The sequence below is a fragment of the Sus scrofa genome, chromosome 1, assembly GCF_000003025.6.
Source record: "Sus scrofa isolate TJ Tabasco breed Duroc chromosome 1, Sscrofa11.1, whole genome shotgun sequence".
NCBI classification, from domain to species: Eukaryota; Metazoa; Chordata; class Mammalia; order Artiodactyla; family Suidae; genus Sus; species Sus scrofa.
In genome coordinates, this window is record NC_010443.5 from 41225204 (window position 1) to 41237480 (window position 12277).

The following is a 12277-nucleotide window of genomic DNA, read 5'->3' on the forward strand; positions in this document are numbered from 1 at the left end:
CAGGACTAGCAGCTTCGATTTTGTTAGATTTACCATTTTGATAGCATCATTTAATGTGGAATGTATATCTGTGAATTGAGTGGCATATTACCCAGGACTTTTAGGATGAACTCTGGATGTAAAGCCTTGACACTTTACAGATGTATCATCAGTGAAGTCTCATGCACTGCCTTCTATAGTATCATTTTTTTCTTTTCAAGTAAAAATATACCAAGTTTCATATTTTATTACCAGTAGTTTGTTTTACTGCTTCCTTATAAAATAAATAACATTCTGCTCAGATTCCTCTTCAGGAATTCTATCTAGAGCTGTAAGCTAAATGCAATTACTAATGTCTATGTAATCACCACTCCACAGTTTAAATGTTTTTGATTTAATAATCTTTTGGATTGGTGTTTTGGCTATGCCATTATATTTGTTAATGCATGTAATAATACTCTTAATATTTAAAAATTAGTCCTTTTCTATTTTGTTTGTTCATTGGTCTCAGACATTACACTTTCTATGAAGGCTGATAAAATAGGCAAATCTGCAGTTGCTACAAGACATGTTAACGACACTTCAACTTTAGCCATTAATAGCATGGGCTTGTCCACCATCTTTAGTACAATATCTCATTATTATAATCAACCTCAAAAAGCTTCAGTATATTCCCCTGCTCCCCAACCCCCACCTCATTACCCTGTTCTGTATCTCCCTTTTGTTCCATAGCTTGCATCAATTCCCAATATGCTCCTTAATTTATGTATTTATCTGTACACTTAAATGTAAGCTTTGTGCAGGCAGGGTTTTGTTCACTGATGTGTCCCAAACTGTCTCATCGTAATTATTCAGTAATAAATATGTGTTGAATGTATGAATTAATGTTTAAATAGAAATATGTAAAGGACAGTAGGCTCTTAGTACTTCAGAACATGTATTTAAGAAAGATCTTCTACATTCTTGAAAGTGTTGTAAACAGATTGCATCAAAAAGATTTAAAAATTTGACCTAGGATAAGCAATATTAGAAATAATGAAACATTAATTTGAAATTCTCAAAATTTTATAAACTATTATTTTAAGGTAAATGTAGTTTGAGAAATGTGTCCTTTCAGCTGTCGAGACCAGAGGAATCCTTTAATGTACTGATTGAATTAAATTATCTTTCAACTGTATTTGTTCTTAAGAAAATCCTTTCTGAATGATAAAATAATCATTCTTTATGGTATTTCATCAAGAATCAGAATTTGATAAATTAACATCAAAACTGTTAATAGAATGATAGATTAAGAGAGATCAAGAAATGAATTAGTTCCATAGAGGAATACCTAATCTCAAATAATAATTATAATGAAAGTAACAATTATACATGCCTTCTCTGTTAGTAAAAACATAAAAAATAACAAAATAAAAACTGAAGTATATTAATTCACATACAAAACTACATTGATAATTCAAAAGAACTAGTGTAGTTCAACAGGAAGGTATAATGGGACAGTTATTTTATATAGATACAATAAGAGTGTATGTGTATCTTACTCCTTAAAAAAAAAACACAGGAAGTTTAGAGTTAAAATTTCTACTAGTGTTCAAATATTCATTTAGATTTAAATTTTGCAGCCATCAGTATATCATTGCTAACTTGTAACCCATTTGCAGGGTATTAACAATAGTCAGTCATATAACCAGTCACTTGGAAAGAGGGCAGGTGTCAAACCCCCTTTTCTTTCAGATCTTACTCATTTGTGACTTCAGATCTTACTCATTTGAAGATTCCATTTTTCCATGTTTTTTTTTCTGACAGAAATTATTCATGTTTTGTAGAATTATAGAATCAAAGTTTAAAAAGAATGTCTTCAACATTTTCTGCTTACCCCTCTGCATGATGCACATGCTGCACAGATTCACTACAATGCTGACATAGAACATTGCCTGTTCTCTGCCCACAGATCCCCAGAGTAGAGGACTGAACTGCATTGATTGGATCAGTTTGGATTGGTTTAGAGAGTTTGCTTTTATAATAGTATCTTTCTATTTAATTTCTGTAACAATATAGAACTAGATTTTTCATAGTATCAGGAATAAAATGGCTCATCAGAGCTACCTATAGTAGAAGAAAAAAAATTAAAACTGCTTACTATGTTTCATTTCTTTAAGCACATATCTTTCATTTGTAATTATTAAAGCTTCATGTTATGCCATTTCTAGTATATCCCAAGCTGAAAGGTTTTTTGTTGTTTGTTTGGTTGTTTTGTTTGTTTTTTTGTTTGTTTTTGCAAGGGGGCAGCAGGTATGTTATATGGAAGTTCTCAGGCTAGGGGTTGAATCAGAGCTACAGCTGCAGTCCTGCAACACAGCCATAGCAATGCCAGATCCAAGCCTCATCTGTGACTTACACTGCAGCTTGTGGCAATGCTGGATCCTTAACCCACTGGGTGGGGCCAGGGATCGAGCCCATATTCTCATGGATACTAGTCGGGTTCGTTTCCACTGAGCTCTCAAAAGTTTTTACTTTTGAGACAGGAACTGTCAAAAGTTTTTACTGATAATTTTTCCCCCACAATTTTAGCCTGGTTTATATGTTACATGATCTATTAAATACTGTGATCTTATGTGTGTTCTGCTTAATCCTGAATTCTGAATTCTACTTAGTTACCTTTTTTTTAGGAGTTATCATCTTTTCTAAGAGTTGTGGCTAACCAAAACACATCAAAATACTAAACGTATAACAAACATAGTTTATTATTTGATGATTCAGAAGATTCTTTGTTGTATTCATACGGCTCAGAGCTGTCACTATTGATCTGGTTGTATGAACACCATTTACTATAAATTAAGAGTTCTGAAATGGCAGATAGACCAATTAATAAAGTTTTTATGATAAGTGAGTTTACTGTGATTAAAGTGTGCAATCATTGGTATTTTGTATTGTCATTCAGTCAATTTGTGGGGTAGCTACTCTTTGTAAGGCTTGCTGCTAGAAGCAGTGTTGGTTATCAAAATCTATGGCATAGTTTCTTCAACAGAGTATAATTTATAAGACTAGAAGAATTCTTGCCTTTGGGAATCCATTACATGATAAGGTTTTTTTCTTTGATAATGTAATTAGTCTGTTGTTTCCATCTCTATACAAACCTATCCTAAATATGTTGTTTTTAATGCAACTAAGAAAAGAATACTGAATCAGAATTATTTGTAATACATGCAGTTCTTACACTGCTATTATATATATTCATATTCAGAAAAGTATTACCTAAGTTTGCATTGAAAGTTGAAGTTTCATATATGTATAAGTTGATTTTGGGGGGCTCTTACACGTATTTATTAGATTCATTACTTCTTCACAAATAATCATTTGTGAAACATATTTTGTATTCCACAAAAGGAGATAAAGGATACTAATTCTCATTCAGTTTATATTATTATTTTTAACTACTTAACAGAAAGGTTATTTTTTTTGCCCAGACATCCACCTGAAGTTGACTACAAGATGCTCATTTAATATGCTGTATATATCTTCAATCATCAGTATATAGAATTAATATTTTTTCATGTGCTCTGAGATATCTCCCTAAGAATCTATCATAAAATATATTTTTAACCTATATATGGCCACAAATATATATTACTACAATATAAAATGGTGAATCATCATTTATGATAAGCCAGTAGTAAATTGACTCACTGATATCAGAAATTTTTGTATATAATTCAAACCTAAATCCTTAAAAGCAGTTTAGCAATAAAGTTTATTTAAAAAAAATCCCCCTTATTTTAACTCTTATGTAATTGTTATATGTAAGTTTGACTTCCTTTTATTAAAAAAAAATTAAAAATATGAGTTACCCAATAAAGGTAAAAATGTAAAATGCCTTTCTCAAAGTATCTTAATTATGTATTCTTCACATCTAATTTGGTATCAATTTTTTGTTATGTCTATAGAAAATAATTGCTAGTCTAACAGGTTTTCTTGACACAGAATTACATCTTCAAATTTATTCTTTATTAAAGTTTATTGTGGTTAATGTTGGATTTACATTAACACTCATTAAAGCATTATTGAGTATTGATGGTGATAAATTGTATCCAAGAACTAAATTGAAAAAAACTGACTTTATGGAGAAATTGCTGAAAAATGCAAGTTTGTAAATATATGTAACTGTACATATATAATATATAGACATATAAATAGTATATAAAATATGTAAAATAAATATATATAGAGAGAAAGTGATAGGTATGTAGATAAATAGCCTGCATTCTTTGATGGGAATGTATTATGCATTTTTCCTCAGTTTTAGAGATGAATTTCATATGGACTTCCCAATTTCAGTTATTAATAACTCAGGTTTAGGTTTGGGTTAACATTAACTTAGACAAAGGAGATTAGGCAAATATCCTAAGAGCTGACAAACTAAACCTTTTTGATGTTTTAGAGTCATTTATTAAAGCCAAGGATTATATAAGCATATTGTAATACACTTAGTATTAAAATGTAAAGCACTTATTACTCATGTACTCATTCATTTCTTTTTTTTTTTTTTTTTGTCTTTTGTCTTTTTAGGGCCACACCTGCCGCATGTGGGTGTTCCCACGCTGGGGTCTAATCATAGCTGTTGCCACCAGCCTACACCAGAGCCATAGCAATGCCTAATACGAGCCGTGACTGCTGCCTACACTACAGCTCACAGCAACGCTGGATCCTCAACCCACTAAGCAAGGACAGGGATCAAACCTGCAACCTCATGGTTCCTATCCAGATTTGCCTCCACTGCGCCACGATGGGAACTCCATGTATTTATTCTTTTATGCAACACCTATTTCCATTATTCCATAAGGGATTGAATTTTTCAAAATTACAATGTGTTAATTTTATTCCTTATCTTGGAAAGAAGGTATATCACACTGCTTTTATTGAGATTTATTCTTTCTATAGTGTTTAACACTAATTTTTTAACTTACATAAAATTTGCAGTAATTTTGTTGTGCTACTGTATTTTGAAGCAAAGGATTTAGGTGATCTTGGTTTTAAATTAGCTGCATATTCATTAATTTTCAATATGTCTCTTTCATGCAGAGGTATCTGCCAATGGACACTATAGAATCTGGTATACATCCAGTATATTTTTGCAGCACTCACTACATTGAAATGCTACTGAAAGCGGAGGTACCACTTGTGTTTTCAGCTTTTCACATGTCTGGATTTGCGCCATCACAGGTAATCCATAGGAAAGTGTTTCCTAAACTCCAAGATCTCGGTGTCTTTTTTTTTTTTTTTTTTTTTTTTTAGGTAGGGGGGGGTTCTTGTTAGGGCCGCATCCATGGCATATGGAGGTTCTCAGGCTAGGGGTCCAATCAGAGCTGTAGCTACCAGCCTACTCCACAGCCACAGCAACGCCAGATCTTAATCCTCTGAGCAAGGCCAGGGATCGAACCTGTGTCCTCATGGATACTGGTTGTGTTCGTAAACCACTGAGCCATGACGGGAACTTCAAGATCTCCATGTCTTTAAAGAAAATTACATTACCAACAAATACAGAAATATGTTTAAATGAATAGTATCATTTTTGTAAGTAGTCATACCTCTGTATGTGTTTACATCTTTAAACTGGCTTCCCCCCACCCACAGATCTATTAGATTGCTTTATGGTAGATCCCTAACATTCACAGATTTTGAGTTCTGTTTCAGCTATTCAAGATACAGACATTCTGAAAGTCTATGACATGTAGGCTTTTCTAAATATATATAATTGAAATATAGTTGATTTACAGTGTTGTGCCAAGTTCTCCTATAGAGCATAGTGACCCGGTCATACACACATATATGTATGTATACACATTTTTTTTCTCATTCTGTCTCCCATCATGTTCTATCCCAAGAGATCACATACAGTTCCCTGTGCTGTACAGTAGGACATCATTGCTTATCCACTGTAAATGTAGTAGTTTTCATCTACCAACCCCAAACTCCCCATCCTTCCCACTCCCTCTCCCTTGGCAACCACAAGTGTGTTCTCTATGTCTGTGAGTCTGTTTTTGCTTTGTAGATAGCTTTATTTGTGCCATATTTTAGATTCACATATAAGTGATATCATATGGTATCTTTCTCTTTCTGACTTCACTTAATATAAGATCTCTAGTTGCATCCATGTTGCTGCAAATGCCATTATTTTGTTCTTTTTATGGCCAAGTAGTATTCCATTGTCTAAATGTACTGCATCTTCTTAATCCATTCATCTGTTGATGGACATTTGGGTTGTTTCCTCATCTTGGCTATTGTGAATAGTGCTGCTGTGAACATACGGCCTTTTTTAATGGAAATGATAATATCTCTTTCATAAGGATTCTGTAAGGATTACGTGGGGCAACTGAGGGTAAGAATTCTTTTTTTTTTTCTTTTTTTTTTTTAATAGTTATTTCCCCAATACATTTTTTTTCTACCATACAGGGGAGGGAGTGGGGTGGTTGGGGAGCTTGGGGTTAATAGAATGTGTACATGTATGTGTAACTGAGGGTAAGAATTCTTATCAACACTGAGTTTCTGGTATGTGAGATAACTGTGTCTTAGCTAAAAAAGCCCAGCTCTCTGTTTCTGCTGATGGGATCTGGGAAGGTTTAATGATTTTTGAGGGCCTGGAATTGTGTATGTGGTCATATGCATTAGCCACAGATGCCTCCCTCCTGTGCATAATTGGTTCTTTGGTAGTAGAGTGTGGATTATTTCTTCATTATGTTACAATCAGCCTAAAATTTAATATTTTAGAGCTTAAACATTTTTCTATTTTTAGAATTAAATCCTTGGGTCAGACTCCCAGAAGGTAGAAATACTTAATCAAAAAGATATTAACACTTTTAAGGCTCTTGGTTCATATTATCAAATTGCCTTCATTTTTATTCTAACAGAAATGAGGGGATTATCTCTTCTTCAGGAATGTATTTGGCCTTGTCAAGACTAACTGCAAAATTAATAGGTGCAAGTTTCTCTTTTTAAAATTTTTGAAAAACTCTATGAAGCATTAGATATAGCCATCTATGTAGAGAGCTATCATTAAATTTTTTTAAACCGTATTTCTCAAACTTAAATATTCATGGCATTCATTGGAAAATCTTGTTCAAATGCAGATTTTGATTCAACATACCTGGATGTGGCATGAGGGTCTGCATTTCTAGCAGGCTCCCAGTGATATGGAATGCTACTGATCTACAAACCGTAGGTTATCAGCAAGATTTTAAACCATTCTAAAATTAATTTTTAATCACTGTATGCAATACATCATAAAATATTTTTTAAAAATAATTTTTTGTGATTTTTGAGGGTTTTTTTGAACATTAGGTTGATACCATCGCCTTTTTTTTTTTTTTTTTTTTTTTTTGTCTTTTTGCTATTTCTTGGGCCGCTCCCGCGGCATATGGAGGTTCCCAGGCTAGGGGTCTAATCGGAGCTGTAGCCACTGGCCTATGCCAGAGCCACAGCAACGCGGGATCCAAGCCGCGTCTGCAACCTACACCACAGCTCACGGCAACGCCGGATTGTTAACCCACTGAGCAAAGGCAGGGACCGAACCCGCAACCTCATGGTTCCTAGTCGGATTCGTTAACCACTGCGCCACGACGGGAACTCCTCTTTTTTCCTTTTTAGGGCTGCACCCATGGCATATGGAAGTTCCCAGGTTAGGGATCGAATCAGAGCTACAGCTTCCAGCCTATGCCACAGGCACAGCAACACAGGATCCAAGCCATGTCTGCGACCTACACCACAGCTCAAGGGAATGCCAGATCCTTAACGCACTGAGCAAGGCCAGGGATTGAATACTCATCCTCATGGATACTAGTCAGATTTGTTTCCACTGAGCCATGCAGGGAACTCCTCCATTGCTTTTTTTAACTAGTTGGATCTTTTTGTTAATTGCTCACTTGTCTTAGTGTTTCCTATTGACTTGTAAATATTCTCTAAAGTAATCTCCTGCTATCCAGATCTCTTCAATTCTTGAGCAATAAATATTTACTTACTTTTGTAGTTTATTAACTGTTTACTAATATTTACTATTGCATTTTTATTTATTTGTTATTTTATAACTTTTTTTTTTGTCTTTTTGCTATAGCTTTGTATTGTATCTTCACATGGTCTAAGAATAAGCCTTTTATTTATACTTCCTTACTCTCTCCTAAAAATATTAGTTATGTCTTTCTATTAGTTCCATAATGTTCACTTTAAGGTGATTTTTCCTAGTTCAGAGTGGTCATTTGAATCTGAAATTTAAAATACTATGTTAAACTATAAATTACTTTGAAAAAAAATTGTGTCCTCACTGTATTTGACCTTCAGCTCTGGATGCCAGGGAGTGCACTTTCCCCGAAGGAGAGGGACAGCGTCAGCAAATGCACGCAGAGACAGCCTCTTTGTCCCTTCTTTCAGGGTGCTGGATTGCTCAAATTTTATTGGCATAAGTGGTTGATTATATAGACAGTTTCTAACTACAGATTACATCATAGTGTTAAAAGTACATTGGTTAACTTTAGATTTTGTTTTTTGATCACATGGTACAACAACAATACGTCATGTTTTAAGATCTTTAACTAAACTTAATGAGTACAATTCAAGGGCCTGTAGGTACAATACATCATGTGGAAATGAGGAGACTCAGTACAAATCATCTCATGGCCAGCCAATTTTTACAGTTTTTACAAGAGGTCACAGACACAAGAATTTGGCATTCACAAATCTTGTTTTTTAGACTAGTGTTTATCTTTAAAGCATTATGGAAGGGAGACAGTATAAGAAAATATAAATCAACTTAAGTAGCTATCACTTAGAAATCAAGGGCAAAATTCATAGCTACATTTCTTTGGATCAAGAATAATATATGTCTAACTTCTATGAACCTCATTAAAATGCTAACTCTAAAGTTTACTATATAACTAGTTAGTAGATAAACACCATGTTTTAATTAAGTTGGATTTGAATAGGGGAAAGTCCTTCAGGATGAAATTCTTATTGTTGTTGTAATTTTGTTAAATCACAAATTACCACAGGAAAATAAGAATAATAAGCAAATAATCAGGAAAGACTGAGGAAAACTGAATAGCAAGTGAATAACAGAAAAGACTAAGTCATCCATGGAACAATCCCCACTCAAAATGCAGAATGGAAATTGTTTCCTGGAAAATTCAGTTCCCCACCAATCTCAGTGGGCGAGCCTTGTCTTCCGGGGCCTGCCCTCGGAATTGTGCCGTTCAGACAGGCCCCTTTGCCTGATTAGAAGCTTGCCCTCAGAACTGCTCCATTCAGGCAAGCTCCCTTCCTCAGCTCCTTGTATCTTCTCGGCACCTGCAACGTAGGAAGTTTTGCCATTTATTCTCTTTATATTTTACTAATGTTGTATAGCTTTATATATATATAGGTGCAGTACATTTCTTATTACAGGTATTTTTTTTGTCTTTTTAGGGCCACACTTGTGGCATATGGAGGTTCCCAGGCTAGGAGTCGAGTTCCCAGCTAGTAGGCCCTTGGCCTACACCACAACTGCATCAACATGGGATCCCCAAGCTTCATCTGTGACCTGCACCACAGCTCAAGCAATGCAGATCCTTAACCCAGTGAATGAGGCCAGGGATCGAACCTGTGTCCTCATGGGTTCTAGTTAGATTTGTTTTGTTTCCTCTGAGCCATGATGGGAACTCCATAGATATTTTTAGTTACTTTAGCTCAAAATCTCTGTTTCACTTTTATTATTTTCTCTTTATTATTAATGATTAGTAAAGTTGTTAGCTTTTTTAACACCAATTCAGTTATGCTTTTTTTCTAGATTTGTGTTTACTTTTTTAGTCCAACCTCCTAATGTACTGTATTTCTGCTTCATTCTTTCTTAATTATGTAATTTTTTACTAAGCATAATAACCTCTAGGTCTGTCCATGTTGTCCCAAATAGCAAAATTCTTTTTTATGGCTGAATGATGTTCCATTATATGTATATATATACCGCATCATCTTTATCCAGTTTATCTGTTGATGGGCACTTATGTTGCTTCCATATCTTGGCCGTTATAAATAATGCTGAATATGGATATTGAGAGGCATAAAAAATGAGTCAAAGGCAGACTCACAATTATAGAAAATAATCTAGTGGTTACCAGAGGGTGGACAGGGAAGGGTAGAGAGGCAAAATAGGTGTAGAGGATTAAAAGGTGCACATTACTAGGTATGAAGGTAATAAATTACATGGATATAATATGTAGCATTGGAAATATAACCAATATTGTGTAATAACTTTGTATGGAGTATAGTCTATAAAAATGTCAAATTACTGTGTTAGACACCTGCAGCTAATATTATAAGTCAGCTATACTTCAATAAAAATATTTTTGTAATATTTTCCAGAATAATTCAAATAATAGCAACTTACTTGTTTTAGACTTGAATAACTATTGGGAGATCATCCAGCATTTCCCCATTAAGTAGTAACTATTTATTGGGAGACTTACACCCTATCATGCTATGGAAGAATTTCTCTAGTCTGTGTAAGGTACTGAATTTTATTTCCTTTCTTTTAATCAAGTGAGAATGTTGAATTTTATCAAGTTCCTTTATGGTTAAGATTATCTTGATTTTTGGAGCTTATTTGACTGATTTATATAACATGGCGATAGTTTTCTTTTTCATAGTAAAATATCCTTTTTTGTTTGTTTGTTCTACTGGATATCTTTTCCTTTTGACTAGACAGTAGAGTTCTTGACATTATATGGTATGTGCTTCTATACTTAATTTGAAAGAGCCCTTATGTCATTTATCACATTTACTTGCTTCAGGTTGCTCTGCCTCTTGAAATTTAAATTTCCTCAAGTTTAATAAAAAGTTTAAACATAGCAAAGAAATTGCATGTAATGGAAAGGATTACTCTTCCTCAGCCAATTCTAACTTACTGTGAATGTACCTAAAACACTTTTGAATCACAAAATACCTAATTCTGCTTGGAAGTAGTTACTTAATGTTTACTATAAACTCAATAATCCATTTTTCCTATTTTTTTTTTTTAAATTCAAGCCAGGGAGCAGTATATTCATGAAAGTTCCTTTTGCCATTCTACTCTTGATTATGTATCTTGAATACAGTTTGTATTGTCTAATATCGCCAATCATTTATTAGTTGCCAACGTATGTCCTTTAAAAATGAACTACCAAAAAATACAGAAAAACTTGCAATACATGAGCCCCACCCTATCAATCTGATACCTCTTTATCATTTTGACACCTCTTTAGCAATTTAATATGTTTATCAATTTGAAACTGCATACATGAAGCAGAATTACCTAATAAAGACTATTGCATTATTCCTGAGTAGTAATGTTATTAGGTTTTTTTAATTATCTAATGTAAAAAATGCCTTTTTAATGTCTCCATATGTGAGCTAATCATTCCGTATATTAAAAAGTACATATCATTGCTTTGTTGATATTATTTGCCATTTTATTGCGAATTATAAAATACGAAAACAACTTTTAAATAACTAGGTGTATGTAGTTAAGTAACTATTTGGATAAAAAATTTGTATTTCAAAGCTTGTTCATTTTGATCTCATTAGGAGCAGTGCTTTTTGAAGTTGAGTATTTATAGACACTAAGGGATTGGTTGATTAATGAATTCGTGGGCAGATTGCTGAATAATACATACAGATCTCTAGAGTAAAAATAATCTCAACTAGAATACAGAAAATTATGTAGTTAAATGTAAGTGTAGTTAGAAGTATTTATTGGTTGATTAGAGTTTGAGTAACTGAGATTGGAAAGAAAATTGAAATTCAAATATATATATTTATAAATTAAAAGAAAAATCTTCTAATTAACTTTTTGACCAATTTTGTTCTTTGATAAAAAAATCTTTATTATATTTAACAATTTTGCTAGCTTAAGAAGTATCCAATATTTTTAAAGCCTTTTGTAATTCCTTGGGGTCGTCATTCTGCATGTCATTGATTGTTGGCAAGTGGGCTACTTTGAGTACTCTTCTAAGTATACTCTAGAAACCTCTTGGTTCTTCTCATTGCTCTTTGTCTCCTCTCCACCCCCCACCCCACCATGAAAGCAGGATTAAAGAAAACTATTATGTTTTCTGATATAGTGCTTTTGGAAAATGCACACAAATGAAAAGCAACATGTCAAGACTGAGATTGTCTCCTGTTCAGAGTCACATTCATATGTGTTCATGTTCCCAAGCTTTCCCCCTCCTCATGTTGCTGATGTTGCTTATTTAAAATGATACCTTCAGGAGTTCCTGTCGTGGTGCAGTGGTTAATGAATCCA

General features: G+C 33.7%; 1 protein-coding gene across 7 annotated transcripts in view; it reads left to right on the top strand.

The window, feature by feature from the left end:
- The window catches only part of TBC1D32 (TBC1 domain family member 32), a 207635-nt gene that overhangs the window by 167422 nt on the left and 27936 nt on the right, over positions 1 to 12277 (top strand). For all 7 annotated transcript variants that reach the window (XR_002343100.1, XM_013988502.2, XM_001926894.5 and 4 more), the window contains one exon: positions 5059 to 5199. Coding sequence is in view for 6 of the 7 variants with exons in the window: in XM_013988502.2 (XP_013843956.2) it covers positions 5059 to 5199 (141 nt within the window). In the remaining variant the exon portion in view is untranslated. The remainder of the gene's footprint in view (positions 1 to 5058; positions 5200 to 12277) is intronic.